Source organism: Bufo bufo, chromosome 2 (assembly GCF_905171765.1).
Source record: "Bufo bufo chromosome 2, aBufBuf1.1, whole genome shotgun sequence".
NCBI classification, from domain to species: Eukaryota; Metazoa; Chordata; class Amphibia; order Anura; family Bufonidae; genus Bufo; species Bufo bufo.
This window is the reverse complement of record NC_053390.1, coordinates 41,704,524-41,725,153: the sequence shown is the minus strand read 5'-3', so window position 1 is coordinate 41,725,153 and position 20,630 is coordinate 41,704,524. Positions and strand designations below refer to the sequence as shown.

Sequence of the window (20,630 nt, the reverse complement as noted above, 5' to 3'; positions counted from 1 at the left end):
TTCATTACCTGGCGCCATACAAATTACAGAGAGGCTCACAAGTGAAGCGAGGTAACAGACGACGGCTCAAAGACTTTTCCTTCCTCTTTTAATGTATAAAACAGACCGCCGGCCCCCGAGCCTCGCACACAAGGCCTCGCACAGTTCAGAAGCGTTTTTTGGCCATTCTCTGGCGTTTGAACTTTTTGTCTTTCCGTTTCACCCTGGGTTTCTGTAATGGCGGCTCCGTCTCAATAACGACGGGCTTGTCTGCAGCTGGGGTGGCGAATACGTCCTCCGTGGGGTCCTTGGGAACAACCTGCGCCCCCTCACTCTTCTTCATTTTATGAAGTGTCTTCACTTGCTGCTTCTCCCGAACCTTCGCTGCCGTGGCCAATCGGATCATGCGTCGATGCTGGAAGGAAAATACTTCATTAGCTGTTAGCGCAGAAAATCACATCAAAACAAGTCAACATTTACAGCTTGACCACGTCTATTTTTTTTTCGGAGTCAGAATGAAAATGTCAAAAATTTGGCTCAGTTTTAAAGGGCGTCTGTCAGCAGTTTTGTACCTATGTCACTGGCTGACCTGTTACATGTGCGCTTGGCAGCTGAAGGCATCTGTGTTGGTCCCATGTTCATATGTGCCCGCATTGCTGAGAAAAATGATTTAATATATGCAAATGAGCCTCTAGGAGCAACGGGGGCGTTGCCATTACACCTAGAGGCTCTGCTCTCTCTGCAACTGCCACTCCCTCTCCTCTTTGATTGACAGGGCCACACAGTAATCAAGCTTCACCCTGTCAAAGTGTAGAGGGAGCAGAGCCTCTAGGAGTAATGACAACGCCCCCGCTGCTCCTAAAACAGCACTTTTTCAGGCACATGGACTCCATGCCTATGGTGTCAGGACCACACAAAATGTTTCCTGATGTAATATTTTTTTTTGCATCAATTTTAAAGGAATATTCACCCTTAGGGGGCCTTTCGGGCAGACTTTCTCCGTGGTATGGCCAGACCTCCTGAGGGAATTATACTCCACTGGGTTCAGGCTCCTTTGTTGCCGCCTCTGCATCCAATGACTGGCTGCAACACTCATGTGTCACGTCACCCAGTGACATGATGCATGCGGATATATGTCACCGCTGTAGTGCCCACGTGACCTACCTGATCCCCGCTGGGTTCCGGTTCAACGTAGGAAGAGTGGAAGCCATGGAGCGAAAGAGCCGGAACCCAGCAGCGGGGATCAGGTAAGTATGATTTCCTCTGAGGGTCCGGCCACTCTAGAGTCTGCCTGAACAACCCCTTTAAGGAATAGCAGTAAATAAAAAATAATAATAATTTCTTTCATTTTAAGTGGTTTATGTCTTTCTACAGCCATACTGTGATGGTTGTGAGGGTCTATACTATTTTATACAGCATGTGTTTTATAAAATGTCATTTTCTTAAAATGTGTTTTGCATCATTTCAAGTTATATTTCATAAGGGCCTTTCATTTGGGCTGGGTTCAGATCTGCACTTACGGTAAAAGTAAAATAATGGCAGCGCCGGATCAGTCACATGGCAGACACCACTAACACCAGATGGACCCCATTTACTGTAATGGCATTCACCGGGTTTCTATCATTTTGCAGATATAGACGCAGGCTATGTCCATACTGACGGGAGCCCCGGATATCATGACTACAATGAGCTTCCTCCTTGTCTCCTTGATCGCAGTGCTGAGTGGGTGCCCGGCTAGGATCGGATTGCAGCAGGCGCCTGGCTGTGCTCTTCAGCTGATACCAGCACAGGTACTGAGGCAGCCTGCGCACAATCCCCTTGGCTTACTATGACAAAGGGGTTAAAGCAGGCATCTCAAACTCGCGGCCCTCCAGCTGTTGCAAAACTACAACTCCCAGCATGCCCGGACAGCCTACAGGTATCAGCCTACAGCAGGGCATTGTGGGAGTTGTAGTTTTACAACAGCTGGAGGGCCGCGAGTTTGAGATGCCTGGATTAAAGGAACACTCTGGAAAAAAGACACACTATTATGCCTAGTGCACGGCCGGAAGAAACACGAGAGAATACGCCCCTCAGCAGGCGTAACACAGCGTTACCAGGAGCGTAAAGCTGAAGAACGCACCATGTTTGGAGACTGGTAGTGAGCGTTCTCGTACAGGGTTGGTCCCCCAAAGCTGCCTTTGAAGATCTTGATAAGATTTAGCACAAAGCGAGGTCCGATTTCCACCAGAGATGCGTCCTCCTCGATAATCTGCCATGAGACAAGAATACAGCTTTCCTTGAAACGGACAGAACTGAGAAAAAAAAAATATATATACTTTTTGGACTCAATACATGGAACCAACTGACCTGATAATTCCTAAACCAGATCCTCTTGTCTGCTACGGAGAAGGTGAATACGTGGTCCACGAAGGGCTGACTCTTTGGGTGGTATCTCGGGGTTCCGAAAATCTGCAACCAGAGAGAGACCAGGATGTTAAGTGGCGGCCGAATGGCGAAGGAGCGCCGAGCATGTAACCCCGAGGCAGCCATTACCTGTATGAAGAGCTCCTTTAACACTGTGAGGTATGGATCACGATCAAACGCCTGCAGAACAGGGGGAGATTCAGTCAGCGAGATTTTACCAGTATGTTACTACAGCACTCACGACTAACCAAGGAATGCTGGGAGTTATAGTTTTCTATATAAAGAATTTAGTAGCTGCAAAAGCTACATTGAAAAAGATACCAACCGGGTCGAAGGAGAGCAGCGGACGGGAGCCCTTCAGGCAGTTTCCGGTCATCTTCAGCTCTGCCAGGGTATGAACTGGAAAAGGGGGAAGACAGGAGATGAGCGGGATCCACTGTATGATATACGGCAGGGATGGCCAACCTGCGGCTCTCCAGCTGTTGTAAAACTACAACTCCCACCATGCCCTACTGTAGGCTGATAGCTGTGGGCATGCTGGGAGTTGTAGTTTTGCAACAGCTGGAGAGCCTCAGGTTGGCCATCCCTGATATGAGGGGTCATTTTAAGTCAGTCACAGTCCTCCCATCAGTTGGTCCCCCATGATTTTGCTCTGTTGCAGTTTTTACACGGATACTACAGCACACAGTAGGCTGAAGCTACCCGTTTTCTGCAGCTAACTTTTCAGCTTTGCTTTATAGACTGGGACTGGATGAGCAGGGTCATCTCATTATCAATATAGGGCATGAAAGTTAAGGACAGCCCTACTGTCTTTCTGGAGGCCAAGATAAGGCACTATACACACAAACACTGTCACTCCCTGATCTCGGGGGGGGGGGGGGGGGGGGGGGGGGGGGGGGGGGGGGAAAAAGGGGGGCTGTACTACATCACTTCCTGCAGACTGTAACCTATAATATTTCTCAATCCATTGACTCCCATTCATTGCATCTGCTATAAAGCACACACACTCACACAAGTGTGCCTCCAATATGGCCACCACTAGGGAAGGTTTTATAAAATTAAATATCGGTACCAACAACATTTAGAGAATGACACCATTAGGACACATTCCCTTTCTCCGGGCTTTTAATATTGATGACGAATCCTCTATGACAAAGCAGCGGCGAGCAGGAAGAGAGACGGCACATACACATACATGGAATGCAACATACATGGAAGATGCAACATACATGGAATATGTGGTCTCATCCAGTCTGCCAGAGCGGACCACCGTGATGTCCACATGTTCTGATTATGACAAAGGACTGATACCAGATAGTCTGTTCTATCGGGGGCGATTCTGTGTGCCCAGACCCAATGCAGAACAAATTTATAATGCTGCCCCCTAGTGGCCTGGAAGATTTTTTATCATCTTTATACAATCGCATTCACCATAAACAAAGCAGATGACGGAGAAGTCACTTACTGTTCTGGACTAGGAACTTTGCAGATGGTCCCTCAGGGGCGTTTGATATCCTAAAATATAGGAATATATAATCAGATGGGCGGAAAAGCGATTAGAAATCAGAATAAATACAGATTGAATGATGGCAGCCCTCCTACAAACAGTCCAGTCATAGAAAGACTATCACTCTGGAGGACCTGACCTGTCCTGCATTAGGCCTCGTGCGCGCATCCAGGATCCACGGTTTGCAGACCACAAAACACTTATGGTTGCCTGCATGAGGCCTTACACAGACAACCCACTGAAGTCAATGGACACTCTGCAATACTTAATTTCTCCTTTGGTGGCGCTGTATGAAAACTGAACACTTGATGCCAGGTTTCCTCCCAAGCAGCCGCTGATCGACCAAGCAGGGGTAACATCTTGCGATTAACTTATTGTAAAGGGACCTATCTAATAAACTAGGGGTTCCCCAAAGCGGAGCACCCCTTTAATAAATAAGGGGGTCACTCACCACATATACAGATCCTGCTTCTTCTTTGCTTCAAAATAAATACACTTGTTGCAGTTTTTCATTTCACAGACCTGCAAGACAAGCAAACGTCACACAGAAGGACCAGAAGGGGGTGCTGTAGGGTGCAGCAAGTGGCCGCAGCGCTATCGTCGTTGCTACTGTGATCAGCTTATCCCCAGGAGAACCCAACAGATTGGGCATGTTGAAATCCAACTGCGCAATCCTCATTTCTGCAGACATCTGCTGTCAGTTCAGAGGCTCCCTTACACATTAGATCAAGGGTGTTGTGAAACTACATCTCCCAGCATGCTCCACTCACTTCTACGGGAGTTCTGAGAACAGCCAAGCAAGTGTGCAAGCTGGGAGTTGTAGTGTCAGCACAGCTGGAGTGCCGGAGGTTGCCGATCCCTGCACTAGATGGTCGGCCAGTCTACTGACAGGTCGTTGGGTTAAAAAATAAATTATACATTTATTATTATAAATTCAAAAGGGTTTTCTGGGAGTCAAAGGGGTTGATGAGGCCGGTGACTGACTGCAGCGGTCACGTGTTGCAGAAATGACATCACCACTGCAGCGGCAGGGGATCTGCGAGGTAAATACTTCCTGTTTTTTTTTTTTTTCTGTTTTCGGCAGATCCTTGGGCTGTCCCGTTTCCTCCTGAAACCAGACAACCCCTTTAAATATCATCAGGATGGGTCATCACTATCAGATTGGTGTCGGTCCGACTTCCTGGACCTCCACTTAGCTGCTTGAAGGGATCAGCGATGGTATGCCAAGTACAGCGCCACACGTCATATAATGGCCGCACCTGGTATAGCAGCTCAATCCCATTTACTTGAATGGAAGTGACCTACAGAAAGCCCTTGTGACCTCACAGGCTGATCGGCAGGGGTGCTGGGGGGTAGCACCCTAACCAATCAGAAGTGACATGTTCCATGTGCCCTAACAAAAACTGATTGTCTAATACAGGAACCCCCCCCCCCCCCCCCCCTGTAAGTCGTGATAAACGGACATCACTTACCTCGTTGATGACAAACAGTTTATCTTTCCGGTCCATCTTTGTATCTGTAAACGTAAAGTAAGAAAGTGAATGGGAGGAGGAGGAGGAGGAGAGCAAGAGGAGGAGGGGAGGAGGAGAGCAAGAGGAGGAGGGGAGGAGGAGAGCAAGAGGAGGAGGGGAGGAGGAGAGCAAGAGGAGGAGGGGAGGAGGAGAGCAAGAGGAGGAGAGCAAGAGGAGGAGAGCAAGAGGAGGAGAGCAAGAGGAGGAGAGCAAGAGGAGGAGGAGAGCAAAAGGAGGAGGAGAGCAAAAGGAGGAGGAGAGCAAAAGGAGGAGGAGAGCAAAAGGAGGAGAGGCGCGTCCGCTCTGCATCACCTTATACCATGTGATGGGACGTGTATGGGGAGATACAGAACCAATGTCAGGAGGGCGTCTCTAAAAGGTGCCCAGAAATGTAATGGTGAATGATAACACTGTGACCTGAGGAAGCGACATTCCTATTGTAGCATGCAATGACATCACTAGGGCATTCTGATTATTGGGGGTCGGATTCTGGGACCCCCTCAATCCACAGATCGCTCTCATTGACAATACAAGTGCACGGGGCTGTGTAATACATTCCCTGCCAGGAGCTCAGCAAGGATCACTGGGGGCCCCAGTACTTGTTGGCCCCCACCAAGTAGTAATCTCTAGGATACGCCATCACTTTCAATAGCGAGGGAACCCCTTAAAAGGGGCTGTCCAACTTCATATAGCTTTTTTTAAACACCCCCATAGGACCTGTTGAAGGAAGCATACATACCTGCCCTGTGAGGCCGGCCCGGTTCTGGCTCTGTGGGTCCAGCGCTGTCTTTGCTCCCTGCATGTAAACATTCTGTGATGGACGGGGCCACATGCGCCCAAGTGGCACTTGACTCAGCAGTGACATACCGCTTGGGGAGACGTCAACACTGAGGCCGGTCATTGGCTGCAGCGGAGCATGTGACTCATCATGCGTGCTGGAAGTTTACATGTGGGGACCGAAGCACAGTGAAGAGAACCATGGAGCCGGAATGTCTCTCTACCGAGTAGGACATTTAAAGGGGTTTTCTGACTTTTTTATTGATCATCAGGGACCCCAGCTGTTTGAGAAGGCACCGGAGCTTACAGTTTACCCTACACCAGCGACATCACGTTCATCGGTCACATCATCACGTTCAAGTGAATGGGGCCGAGCCGTAATACCAAGTGTGGCCACTACACAATGTACGGCGCTGTGCTTGGGGAGGCGCTCACTGGAGAGCTCCTGGAACAGCTGATCGGCAGGGGTCCCACCACCGATCAGATACTGAAGACTTATCCTGAAGATCATCAGGTCATCAATATAAAAAAAAAAAATTATATATATATATATATATATATATATATATATATATATATATATATATATATATATATATAGTCAGAAAACCCCTTAAAAAAAAAAAACTATTTGAATTTGGACAACTTCTTTAAACGATGTTTACGACTTGTTTTTCAATGGTTATTAAATGTTCGCGAATATCAGTACATCACCCTTCCCAATACCTCTGCTTGCTGTCAGTAAATGGGAACATTCTTAGGCCTCTTTCACACTTGCGTTGTTGGGATCCGGCATGCACTTCCGTTGCCGGAGGTGCCTGCCGGATCCGGAAAAACGCAAGTGTACTGAAAGCATTTGAAGACGGAACCGTCTTCCAAATGCGTTCAGTGTTACTATGGCACCCAGGACGCTATTAAAGTCCTGGCTGCCATAGTAGTAGTGGGGAGCGGTATACTTACAGTCCATGCGGCTCCCGGGGCGCTCCAGAATGACGTCAGAGCGCCCCATGCGCATGGATGACGTGATCACATGATCCATGCGCTTGGGGCGCCCTGACGTCACTCTGGAGCGCCCGGGGAGCCGCACGGACGGTAAGTACACTGCTCCCCCGCTCCCCCCCGCTCCCCACTACACTTACCATGGCTGTCAGGACTTTAGCGTCCCGGCAGCCATGGTAACCACTCTGAAAAAGCTAAATGTCGGCTCCGGCAATGCGCCGAAACGACGTTTAGCTTAAGGCCGGATCAATGCCTTCCAATGGGCATTAATTCCGGATCCGGCCTTGCGGCAAGTGTTCCGGATTTTTGGCCGGAGCAAAAAGCGCAGCATGCTGTGGTATTTTCTCCGGCCAACAAACGTTCCTGAACTGAAGACATCCTGATGCATCCTGAACGGATTTCTCTCCATTCAGAATGCATTAGGATAATCCTGATCAGGATTCTTCCGGCATAGAGCCCCGACGACGGAACTCTGTCGGAAGACAATAACGCAAGTGTGAAAGAGCCCTTAGTCGCATGCTGAGGTCCCACAGGAAGCATTACATAGTATGGCGGTGTGAGGGGCATCACGGGGGGCACCCACCGGCCTTGGCGTGCGGCATTAACGTTCTCAGGTCTTGCATCAAATGTCTGGTGCGGAAATTAATCCCACGGGAGGAGAATATCAGCACCCGCTCCTTGTTCTTCCACTTGCCCTGCAACAATAAGAGCGCGGTCACACACGGGCGCCCAGGACATCATAGGCACAGCGGGTACTTTGGCCCCCATAACACCAAACCAAGCTACGTATGTGGAGTAACGGACCACGAGGTTTCCAAGCCTGGCTGTTTAACCCCTGAAGTGCTGCACTGATTGACACTCCCATTGTCCCATCACAAATCTCCTCCGCCAGCCCGACTGACTCCATTACAGTCCACGGAGCTGCGCCCGCATCCGTCAGGCGAGAGATCCGCTGCTTCCGTTATTTTCGGAAATAAGAATGCCAATGTGAACGCGGCCTAATATGAAGTCCTGAACAGGAGCCGCCCCCACGAACGTCCAATCAAAGGACGGGTCACCTGAACGCAGCAGACTAATAGTGTAAGTATATTAGATTTTTTTTCCCCCCAAAAAAAACGTTCCTGTGTTGTTTTAACCCTCTACTCCCAATAATTGAAACAAGTGTGCGGTCCCTTTAAGAAGAAAAATAAAAAAAAACATATGGTGAGGTCAAATGACATTTTGACTGCATGGTGTGAACAGACCCCTGTTTCAGAGGACAGGGCCCCGGACTCCTGTGTTTCCCCTGGTGGGGGCAGTACCCTACCTCTGACACCGGCGGCGGGATGGTGAACTCGTCCTCATTCTCCGCTGCCTTCTGCTGTAATTTCGGTTTTTTGCTCTGGCCGGAGGACTCGGCGACGAAGCCACGTTTTCTCCGGTAGGCTGCCATGTTGGTCTGTTACCGGAAGCTGCTGCTGTCTGCTCTGTACTCTGTACGGCAGGAAGGACTCTATGGTTCTGTACTGCGCCAGTGCGCCCTCTGCTGGAGACTATGAGGAGCGGCGACCCGAGCTGCAGACTATGAGGAGCGCGCCCTCTGCTGGAGACTATGAGGAGCGCGCCCTCTGCTGGAGACTATGAGGAGCGCGCCCTCTGCTGGAGACTATGAGGAGCGCGCCCTCTGCTGCAGACTATGAGGAGCGCGCCCTCTGCTGGAGACTATGAGGAGCGCGCCCTCTGCTGGAGACTATGAGGAGCGCGCCCTCTGCTGGAGACTATGAGGAGCGGCGCCCCGAGTGGCAGACTCCTCCTTTCACATTATTATAGGAAAATCATCCTGTGTCCAAGAGAGAAGTGTAATAACCGCAGACAGGATGTGTAAAACCCTCTCTGCTTTCTGTCTGTGAATGGAAACATTTTTACATGCAGAGGCTGAAATTCTGTCTTAATTGATAACAGTATAAAATCCATAAGCAGAGGTTGTCAGAGCCCTGCGTTGCAGTGTCGCAGAGGTTGTCAGAGCTCTGCGTTGCAGTGTCGCAGAGGTTGTCAGAGCTCTGCGTTGCAGAGGTTGTCAGAGCTCTGCGTTGCAGAGGTTGTCAGAGCCCTGCGTTGCAGTGTCGCAGAGGTTGTCAGAGCTCTGCGTTGCAGTGTCGCAGAGGTTGTCAGAGCTCTGCGTTGCAGTGTCGCAGAGGTTGTCAGAGCTCTGCGTTGAAGAGGTTGTCAGAGCCCTGCGTTGCAGTGTCGCAGAGGTTGTCAGAGCTCTGCGTTGCAGTGTCGCAGAGGTTGTCAGAGCTCTGCGTTGCAGTGTCGCAGAGGTTGTCAGAGCTCTGCGTTGCAGAGGTTGTCAGAGCCCTGCGTTGCAGTGTCGCAGAGGTTGTCAGAGCTCTGCATTGCAGTGTCACAGAGGTTGTCAGAGCTCTGCGTTGCAGTGTCGCAGAGGTGGTCAGAGCTCTGCGTTGCAGTGTCGCAGAGGTTGTCAGAGCTCTGCATTGCAGTGTCGCAGAGGTTGTCAGAGCTCTGCGTTGCAGTGTCGCAGAGGTTGTCAGAGCTCTGCGTTGCGGTGTCGCAGAGAATGTCAGAGCCCTGCGTTGCAGTGTCACAGAGGTTGTCAGAGCTCTGCGTTGCAGAGGTTGTCAGAGCCCTGCGTTGCAGTGTCGCAGAGGTTGTCAGAGCTCTGCGTTGCAGTGTCACAGAGGTTGTCAGAGCTCTGCGTTGCAGTGTCGCAGAGGTTGTCAGAGCTCTGCGTTGCAGTGTCGCAGAGGTTGTCAGAGCTCTGCGTTGCAGTGTCGCAGAGGTTGTCAGAGCTCTGCGTTGCAGTGTCGCAGAGGTTGTCAGAGCTCTGCGTTGAAGAGGTTGTCAGAGCCCTGCGTTGCAGTGTCGCAGAGGTTGTCAGAGCTCTGCGTTGCAGTGTCGCAGAGGTTGTCAGAGCTCTGCGTTGCAGTGTCGCAGAGGTTGTCAGAGCTCTGCGTTGCAGAGGTTGTCAGAGCCCTGCGTTGCAGTGTCGCAGACGTTGTCAGAGCCCTGCGTTGCAGTGTCGCAGACGTTGTCAGAGCTCTGCATTGCAGTGTTGCAGAGGTTGTCAGAGCCCTGCGTTGCAGTGTCGCAGAGGTTGTCAGAGCTCTGCGTTGAAGAGGTTGTCAGAGCCCTGCGTTGCAGTGTCGCAGAGGTTGTCAGAGCTCTGCGTTGCAGTGTCGCAGAGGTTGTCAGAGCTCTGCGTTGCAGTGTCGCAGAGGTTGTCAGAGCTCTGCGTTGCAGAGGTTGTCAGAGCCCTGCGTTGCAGTGTCGCAGACGTTGTCAGAGCCCTGCGTTGCAGTGTCGCAGACGTTGTCAGAGCTCTGCATTGCAGTGTTGCAGAGGTTGTCAGAGCCCTGCGTTGCAGTGTCGCAGAGGTTGTCAGAGCCCTGCGTTGCAGTGTCGCAGAGGTTGTCAGAGCTCTGCGTTGCAGTGTCGCAGAGGTTGTCAGAGCTCTGCGTTGCAGTGTCGCAGAGGTTGTCAGAGCTCTGCGTTGCAGAGGTTGTCAGAGCCCTGCGTTGCAGTGTCGCAGACGTTGTCAGAGCCCTGCGTTGCAGTGTCGCAGACGTTGTCAGAGCTCTGCATTGCAGTGTTGCAGAGGTTGTCAGAGCCCTGCGTTGCAGTGTCGCAGAGGTTGTCAGAGCTCTGCGTTGAAGAGGTTGTCAGAGCCCTGCGTTGCAGTGTCGCAGAGGTTGTCAGAGCTCTGCGTTGCAGTGTCGCAGAGGTTGTCAGAGCTCTGCGTTGCAGTGTCGCAGAGGTTGTCAGAGCTCTGCGTTGCAGAGGTTGTCAGAGCCCTGCGTTGCAGTGTCGCAGACGTTGTCAGAGCCCTGCGTTGCAGTGTCGCAGACGTTGTCAGAGCTCTGCATTGCAGTGTTGCAGAGGTTGTCAGAGCCCTGCGTTGCAGTGTCGCAGAGGTTGTCAGAGCCCTGCGTTGCAGTGTCGCAGAGGTTGTCAGAGCTCTGCGTTGCAGTGTCGCAGAGGTTGTCAGAGCTCTGCGTTGCAGTGTCGCAGAGGTTGTCAGAGCTCTGCGTTGAAGAGGTTGTCAGAGCCCTGCGTTGCAGTGTCGCAGAGGTTGTCAGAGCTCTGCGTTGCAGTGTCGCAGAGGTTGTCAGAGCTCTGCGTTGCAGAGGTTGTCAGAGCCCTGCGTTGCAGTGTCGCAGACGTTGTCAGAGCCCTGCGTTGCAGTGTCGCAGACGTTGTCAGAGCTCTGCATTGCAGTGTTGCAGAGGTTGTCAGAGCCCTGCGTTGCAGTGTCGCAGAGGTTGTCAGAGCTCTGCGTTGAAGAGGTTGTCAGAGCCCTGCGTTGCAGTGTCGCAGAGGTTGTCAGAGCTCTGCGTTGCAGTGTCGCAGAGGTTGTCAGAGCTCTGCGTTGCAGTGTCGCAGAGGTTGTCAGAGCTCTGCGTTGCAGAGGTTGTCAGAGCCCTGCGTTGCAGTGTCGCAGAGGTTGTCAGAGCCCTGCGTTGCAGTGTCGCAGAGGTTGTCAGAGCTCTGCGTTGCAGTGTCGCAGAGGTTGTCAGAGCTCTGCGTTGCAGTGTCGCAGAGGTTGTCAGAGCTCTGCGTTGCAGAGGTTGTCAGAGCCCTGCGTTGCAGTGTCGCAGACGTTGTCAGAGCCCTGCGTTGCAGTGTCGCAGACGTTGTCAGAGCTCTGCATTGCAGTGTTGCAGAGGTTGTCAGAGCCCTGCGTTGCAGTGTCGCAGAGGTTGTCAGAGCTCTGCGTTGCAGTGTCGCAGAGGTTGTCAGAGCTCTGCGTTGCGGTGTCGCAGAGAATGTCAGAGCCCTGCGTTGCAGTGTCACAGAGGTTGTCAGAGCTCTGCGTTGCAGAGGTTGTCAGAGCCCTGCGTTGCAGTGTCGCAGAGGTTGTCAGAGCTCTGCGTTGCAGTGTCACAGAGGTTGTCAGAGCTCTGCGTTGCAGTGTCACAGAGGTTGTCAGAGCTCTGCGTTGCAGTGTCGCAGAGGTTGTCAGAGCTCTGCGTTGCAGTGTCGCAGAGAATGTAAGAGCCCTGCGTTGCAGTGTCACACTGAGGTTGTCAGAGCTCTGCGTTGCAGTGTCGCAGAGGTTGTCGGAGCTCTGTGTCACAATTTCACATTATCCAATTCGCTGTCTACATGCCGAGCTTCAGGTTATAAACAGCAGCCAACCTAAACAAGCAAAGGCTGCAGTGTAAAGCAAGGGGGAGAGAGACAGAAATATTGATCACTTATTCTCAGGATAGGTTCTCAGTATCTGACTGGTGAGGGGCCCGACACCCATCCCCCCCCTGCAGCGCTCACAGGAACAGCTTCACAAACACTTGAATGGGACTGAGCTGCTCTTACATCAGGTGACCGATAACTGTGATGTCACTGGTCTAGGAACAGGTCCCAGCACACACTGGAGCGCCGCAGCCTCTATGGGGGGTACCGGGCTGATGAGGATAGGTCATCAGTATCAAACACGCAGAAAACCCCTTTAAGGATGACCAGGAACGAGTGAAGATACTTTTTATAAACATTTATTGAAAAAAATTGCAACAAAAAAATACATTTTGTACATCCAAGAAAATATACAGTAGAAACCCTTCATATACAGCTCCTAATCCCCAGTAAATGCAGACCCTCCTCTGCCCGGTTCTTCTATCTGTTTCTGGGAAAGTTTGGTGCCACGAAAACCTCATGCAGGCGTCCGTGGAACACCGGACTGGCATTGGCAGGAGCGCGCGGCGTCATAGCAACCAGCGACGCAGTGCGCTCCTGCAATGCCAGTCCGGTATCTCACGGACGCCTGGATGAGGCCTAAGTCTGTAGCCGTGCCGCGGTCCAGAGGCAGACTGATTTCTTAATATATCTCCATCGGTATCAGATGCTGATCCAGAGCTCCAGATTCAAGATTCCAGCTCCTGCAGCCACCACTAGGGGGAGCTCAACTGTATACTGTTCATACTCTGCGCTCAATTATATAGTAAGCTCTCCAGCTCCTCCTAGTGGTGGATGCAGATAGGCAGAATATACATTTTTAACTCTATATCTGTAAGAACCAAGGGTTTTATGCATGTGTGTCAGATTTTAGGGGGTGGGGGGCGCAGACTGTCAGCGGGAGAACGCCAAATATCTGGCATTAAACCTATGCTTAGTCTTCCTCCGCACCAAGCAATGAGTTCACCCCACAAAACAGCAGAGCTGACCTTTGTGTTTTAAGATCTCACCAAGATCTCTGCTTGCTCTCTGCGAATAGGAACACCGTCTATATCCAGAAACTAAAAACGGATACATGCCTAATGTTCTTCACAGCTGACATTTCGTCATAGTTGCATCCTGTGAACTAAACAGTCTTCCCTCCGTACAGATACATTTGACCTTCACTGACACATTGTAGCGAATGATTAGGGCAGGAGAGAGATTTGTGCAGCTTCTGCGTTTTTGGCGAGGACACTGCATCAAAATTCCAGTGGATGCGCCTCCTATTGTTTTCAATGGGCTGCAGTTCACAGGCTGGTGGTTTAAAGCCGCGACTAACAAGGGATGTGTCCCTGGTTGGCGCGGCGCGAGCCTCGGTGGGTGGACGGAGCTACAATCCGCATATGTGGACATGCCCTTAGAGAGGTTCTACGCTGGATACAATGGTAACAAACCCTCAGCTGTGTCTGCACAGGTTTTAAGCCTCTGGGTGTAATTCATTTATTCACCGACAGCAAACAGAGGTTTTGAAGCTGGTGAGGAATAAAAGTTAGAAGAACTTTTTACGTGGATTACGCTTTGTTCCACAAATCCAGAAGGTTGGAGGAAACCATGAAGTTAAGATTCTCCGTCCTGGAGGTCCTCGTCGGGACAGCAGTAATACTCCACAAAGCAGATCTGGCCGTCCTCGTTCCTGACCATGTACTGCAGCGAGAGGAAGCCTCGGTTGTCAGTCCGTATGGACACCTTGCAGGACAGGGCCAGGGCCTTGGTAGACGGCTTCAGCAGGGAGATCTTATATCTGCGCAGAAAAGAACCATAAATGTACAGAATATATACAGCCGCTTGTCAGCTCCGAGGACCCGTCCCCTCTTCTAGCATCCTCCATATAATAACAATTCTGGGGCATCTATCACTATGACTATGTCGTGCTGTTCCTTTATTATTCCTGCTAGAAGTAATGAATGAATTACCAGCAGTCGGCAGTAAAGGTCCATCTGGGTGTCCCTGTACAGTCTGACCCCTCCAGCACTGACTGGACAGGGACACCTCCCCCTCAGATGGTCTTTGATGGCATGAGTGGAGTGATTGCAATTCTAGTAGGAATAAGAGAGGAATAGCACAGCATTAAGTCATAAGCACAGATCCTCCCGAATTGCTATTACACGGGGAATGCAAGTAGTTACGGACATGTCAGGAGAGGGGACACAAAAAAAAAAAACATAAAAAGAATAAAATATATATTTACAGGTAGGAAAAACATCCCTACGTGTCATAAACTACGCTGGTGTCACCGCCAGAGGTGGCCAATCGTGTGCAAAAAAAATTGTGTCCAGTCATTTAGGAGTTAAAGAGCAGTGCTCAGCGGTTCTGACGCCACGCTGCGGCTGAGGTGCCGCCATCTTACCTGTTGGTCTGCGTCTGGGTGCAGTGAAACGCTTCTATCAGATCCGAGTCTTTGGGGTAATCCAGGTGGGCGCTTCCCGCATTACCGAACGTGGACAATCTGTAACACAAAGCAAAAAGGAACATCATTTACAATAATCTCTCATAAAAAGGTGGGTGCAGCCGCAGAGGGGGGCGACAGGGGCATCTACCTGTCTGACCCTCGGCACAGGGCGGGGTGGGGCTCTGTACCGATATTTTTGGAACAGTCTCCTTTAAAGGGGTTGTCTCATCAGAGACAATGGGGGCATATCGCTAGGATATGCCCCCATTGTCTTATAGGTGCGGGTCCCATTGGTGGAAGCCGCACCTATATTGGGAACGGAGCCCAGCAAAGTGGTGGACAGCGCACTACACATGCGCAGCAGCCCTCTATTCATTTTCTATGGGGCCGCCAAAAATAGCTGAGCGCTGGCTCGGCCATTTCCGTCGGGCCCATAGAAGTGAACGGGAGCAGGGGGCCGATCATGCGCGGTGCGCTCCCATTCACTTCTGTGGGGAGCCGGCTTGGTGGTGGCCGGACCGCAGTCGATACCACCTTACGGGGCTCCGTTGCCGATATAGGTCCGGATCCCTGCGGTGGGACCTGCACCTATAAGACGATATGCCCCCATTGTCTGAGATGAGACAACCCCTTTAACTAAACTGAGCAAGTCATACAATCCCACCCACGCTGCGGATCTGAAGCACACGAGCATACACCTTTAAGGGGGTTTCCAAATTTATGTAAGCAAAGCTTTAGCCTTGTAAAATGACAACTTCTGCAAGTTTCTAATTGACCTTCCAATTTTCAAGATCTCTGCTTGCTGGCAGTGAACAAGAATGTTCTGGTTTACTCTACGAGGAGAAAACGCTGGTCCTAACCAAATCTATCTCACGGCTCAGGGTTTGTTACAATTGTATCCAGTCTAGACATTCCTAAAATGAGCAGCACAAATGCAGCTTCAACCAATAGCGGCAGAGCAGGAAGTCTGTGAGGTGCGGCTCCAGCCAATAGCGGCAGAGCAGGAAGTCTGTGAGGTGCGGCTCCAACCAATAGCGGCAGAGCAGGAAGTCTGTGAGGTGCGGCTCCAACCAATAGCGGCAGAGCAGAAAGTCTGTGAGGTGCGGCTCCAGCCAATAGCGGCAGAGCAGGAAGTCTGTGAGGTGCAGCACCAACTAATAGCGGCAGAGCAGGAAGTCTGTGAGGTGCAGCTCCAACCAATAGCGGCAGAGCAGGAAGTCTGTGAGGTGCGGCTCCAACCAATAGCGGCAGAGCAGGAAGTCTGTGAGGTGCAGCACCAACTAATAGCGGCAGAGCAGGAAGTCTGTGAGGAGCAGCTCCAACCAATAGCGGCAGAGCAGGAAGTCTGTGAGGTGCGGCTCCAACCAATAGCGGCAGAGCAGGAAGTCTGTGAGGTGCAGCACCAACTAATAGCGGCAGAGCAGGAAGTCTGTGAGGTGCGGCTCCAACCAATAGCGGCAGAGCAGGAAGTCTGTGAGATGCAGTTTCAACCAATAGCGGCAGAGTAGGAAGTGATGTCAGAGAAGGGGGTGTGGTTTTGGCAAACTCTGCTGTAGAGCCCAGGATCATGCAGCAGAGGTTATTTTTGGTTATTTTTTCCTGTGGTGTACAGAGCGGCTCAGGAACTTGTATTTGGGGCTCGGAGTGAAATAATGTATGTTACATGACCCATAGATCTTAATTTGCCCAAAATTACACTTTAAGTCTCCTTAGTGCGGGACACTCCGCACAAATTAAAGGATAACTTTATTTACAAGTCATAAAAGCACAAGGTGGCAACGACAGACAATCGCTGGTGTCCGTACCTTAAGTAGGGTTTGTCCGGAGACATGGTGATCTGCAGAAAGTCGCTGGTCATGTCCAGTTCGGAGAACGCCTCCCTGAGCCCTTCTGACTGCAGGATGATTTTATTTAGGACATTGGTGCTGCAGAAATCAAAGTCCAGGGTCTCCTCCGGCTCCTGGGTGTGAATTTTACACACTGTCACCACCCCACCTTCCTCTAGAAATAGGGTGAGGGGGTGGCCGTAGCCCTGGTAGCCCATCTTCAAGGCTGTGCAAGTGGCTGCAAGGTAGAATTTACACAGAATGTTATATATTAAAGAATCAGGAGGCTCAGGATGAACAAAGCTACAGGTAAGGCTACTTTCACACTAGCGTTTTTGCTTTCCGTTAGTGAGATCCGTTCCGTTTTGCCCTAATGCATTCTGAATTGAAAAGGATCCGCTTGAAATGCATCAGTTTGCCTCCGTTCAGTCTCCATTTCACTTTGGAGGTGGACACCAAAACATTGCTTGCAGCGTGATGAAGCGGAGCCAAATGGATCCGTCCTGACACACAATGTAAGTCAACGGGGACGGATCCGTTTTCTATGACACAATAGAAAACGGATCCGTCCTCCGTTGACTTTCAATGGTGTTCAAGGCGGATTCGTCTTGGCTATGTTAAAGATAATACAAACGGATCTGTTCTGAACGGATGCAGACGGCTGTATTATCTGAACGGATCCGTCTGTGTAGATCCATAACGGATCCGCACCAAACGCGAGTGTGAAAGTAGCCTAAGCTGCGAAACGCGCCCTCTTCTTCCAAGGATCAGACGAGGCGATCCATAGAGTCTTTATGGGCTCTCTCTCTATCCAGACTATAATTACCTGGTACAGCGCTTGCCCCAAAAATAGTCAAACAGTCGAGCAGGACGGTCAGATTTATGCGAAACACGACAGAATCCTCCCGGACGTTGAATTCCTGAAATATCCCGGCCTGATATACAAAATAAGAAAGACACATAAGACATTGTATAGTGTTACCTCCAGCTCCATGACCTTAGCTTATCGAGGAGGTTCCCAGTTTTATCTATGAATAATCGACAACTTTCTCCTAGTCTTTTGAGGAATTTATCATGAGGGTAATATTGGAGGTCAGGCCCCGCGCAGGCGACCGTATCCATTGTGTGCTCTGCAGATGCCAAGACTGCCACCAAATAGGCCGGCGCCTTTTCCTATGGTGTGCAAGCACGACCACCACTGCTGGATTACAGGGTGGTCATAACCATGGAAACGAGCAGTGTCTAATGTGAGGGGGGAAATAAATCCAGCCAGCACAGGAGGCAATATGGAGAATCACAATACATTAGTAAGTGGCCTGTATTAACTTTCTCTACATGATAAATGTCATTTGCTGAAGTGGGAGGACCCCTTTAAGCTCAAAAAGTGGGAAAAGCCCTATCTGGGGGCTTGATAAATTCTCTCTTTATGATTTAATCCTGTCCATAGCCAGTCCTGTTCTCAGCTGAGAAGTGGATACAATTGTGTCCAGTCTAGACAATGCTCTGTGAGCTAAACAGCCCGGACTCCAGACTGATACATTGTAACAAACTAGCACAGTTGTATCCAGTCTAGACAATGCTCTGTGAGCTATACAGCCCGGACTCCAGACTGATACATTGTAACAAACTAGCACAGTTGTATCCAGTCTAGACAATGCTCTGTGAGCTAAACAGCCCGGACTCCAGACTGATACATTGTAACAAACTAGCACAGTTGTATCCAGTCTAGACAATGCTCTGTGAGCTATACAGCCCGGACTCCAGACTGATACATTGTAACAAACTAGTACAGTTGTATCCAGTCTAGACAATGCTCTGTGAGCTATACAGCCCGGACTCCAGACTGATACATTGTAACAAACTAGTACAGTTGTATCCAGTCTAGACAATGCTCTGTGAGCTATACAGCCCGGACTCCAGACTGATACATTGTAACAAACTAGTACAGTTGTATCCAGTCTAGACAATGCTCTGTGAGCTAAACAGCCCGGACTCCAGACTGATACATTGTAACAAACTAGCAGAGTTGTATCCTGTCTAGACAATGCTCTGTGAGCTAAACAGCCCGGACTCCAGACTGATACATTGTAACAAACTAGCACAGTTGTATCCAGTCTAGACAATGCTCTGTGAGCTAAACAGCCCGGACTCCAGACTGATACATTGTAACAAACTAGCACAGTTGTATCCAGTCTAGACAATGCTCTGTGAGCTAAACAGCCTGAACTCCAGACTGATACATTGTAACAAACTAGTACAGTTGTATCCAGTCTAGACAATGCTCTGTGAGCTAAACAGCCTGGACTCCAGACTGATACATTGTAACAAACTAGCACAGTTGTATCCAGTCTAGACAATGCTCTGTGAGCTAAACAGCCTGGACTCCAGACTGATACATTGTAACAAACTAGTACAGTTGTATCCAGTCTAGACAATGCTCTGTGAGCTAAACAGCCTGAACTCCAGACTGATACATTGTAACAAACTAGTACAGTTGTATCCAGTCTAGACAATGCTCTGTGAGCTAAACAGCCTGGACTCCAGACTGATACATTGTAACAAACTAGTACAGTTGTATCCAGTCTAGACAATGCTCTGTGAGCTAAACAGCCCAGACTCCAGACTGATACATTGTAACAAACTAGCACAGTTGTATCCAGTCTAGACAATGCTCTGTGAGCTAAACAGCCCGGACTCCAGACTGATACATTGTAACAAACTAGTACAGTTGTATCCAGTCTAGACAATGCTCTGTGAGCTAAACAGCCTGGACTCCAGACTGATACATTGTAACAAACTAGTACAGTTGTATCCAGTCTAGACAATGCTCTGTGAGCTAAACAGCCTGGTTCCAGGCGGTTTAGCTCACAGAGCATTGTCTAGACTGGATACAATTGTATCCACTTCTCATCTGAGATCAGGACTGGCTATGGACAGGATTACTGCCTCTGAATGGAAACTGGAGTGCTCTAATTCACTGACAGCATGCAGAGGTCTTGAAAACAGTGAGGAGTTGAAACAAAGTCTGTTGTGAAACTTTTCATTCATTTGCAGATGTCAGGTGACCTCAGCCGTTCCTTTGGCTTTCACTCCAGACTCTCCTTCCTCGTCGGTGTTACGGACGTCGGCACATCCGCGGGGTGGAGGCTCCTACCTGAATAAAGGCATTGGCCTGCAGGCATTTAGCATTCTCCACTGTGACTTTCAGTCCGTTGCTGGTGGCGAAGCAGGATGCGTGGTCTTTGAAGTGGATGGCCTTCAGGATGTTGGAGAGGTTGCGGACGTTGTCCAGGCTGCAGGTGAGCACGTACTGGTCCTCATCCACGTCAGGCTGTGACAAGAACGACATGCTGGAGACCTGGACACAAAACATCATGATCAACGCAGGAACGTTCACACCCGTCTGGTATTTGGGTCTAATTCTAGAAGGACTTATATAGAAAATCTAATTGGGCCTTTCCTGCAGCGATTTACCCCCCATTGTAATCCACAGTGAAGCCCGAACTAGGAAGCGGAGACCTGGTAAGTATCAGAGACGGCGGCGTGGGATCGGTGAGGTGAAAAATGCCTTGTTTTTTTTTACCCATTCTTCCACTTTTAGCCATTTGGACAACCCCTTTAAACAAACGCTCCCTTATTTGTGCAACGTATGGGGAGAAAGCCAATGGGGTGTCACCTGCTGTATCTGCCCCACTAAAAATTGACTGCCATAAGTTGGACCAACTAGTAGTACTACAAGTCCCAGCATATTCTAATATGCACCTACTATATAACACTTACCCTTCACTGACACCTGTCTGCCAGGCCGCCCTTTATCAGCACCGTAGCTCTCTTCAAATACGGCTGTAGCCAAGCATCTTCCTGCCTATAAATCTACTTCAACACGGCTAAGCGCTGTCAGCCATGTTTAAGAAGACGGACGCCGTAGAAATAACCGCAATCGGGCGCATCAAACATGGCGCCTGATGTTAGGACACTCACGGAACACGCCGTTTTCCCCCTCGGGACGTTCTTGTTCAACGACA

General features: G+C 50.2%; 2 protein-coding genes across 2 annotated transcripts; both read right to left on the bottom strand.

Moving 5' to 3' along the window:
* Positions 1-71: 71 nt before the first annotated feature.
* On the bottom strand, positions 72-8,652 carry BRIX1 (biogenesis of ribosomes BRX1). The gene is made up of 10 exons (XM_040420990.1): positions 8,486-8,652; positions 7,763-7,874; positions 5,365-5,408; positions 4,344-4,414; positions 3,851-3,900; positions 2,711-2,784; positions 2,515-2,565; positions 2,329-2,430; positions 2,102-2,230; positions 72-394 (listed from the first exon to the last, which is right to left on the bottom strand). The coding sequence occupies exons 1-10, from the start codon at positions 8,609-8,611 to the stop codon at positions 146-148; spliced, it is 1,008 nt and encodes a 335-aa protein (XP_040276924.1). The 5' UTR covers positions 8,612-8,652; the 3' UTR covers positions 72-145.
* A 4,036-nt stretch (positions 8,653-12,688) lies between these two features.
* On the bottom strand, positions 12,689-20,522 carry RAD1 (RAD1 checkpoint DNA exonuclease). Its single transcript, XM_040420991.1, has 6 exons — positions 20,386-20,522; positions 19,760-19,963; positions 17,432-17,540; positions 16,585-16,843; positions 14,738-14,836; positions 12,689-14,131 (listed from the first exon to the last, which is right to left on the bottom strand). Exons 2-6 carry the CDS (start codon positions 19,952-19,954, stop codon positions 13,948-13,950), a joined length of 846 nt encoding a protein of 281 aa, XP_040276925.1. The 5' UTR covers positions 19,955-19,963; positions 20,386-20,522; the 3' UTR covers positions 12,689-13,947.
* Positions 20,523-20,630: the final 108 nt, after the last annotated feature.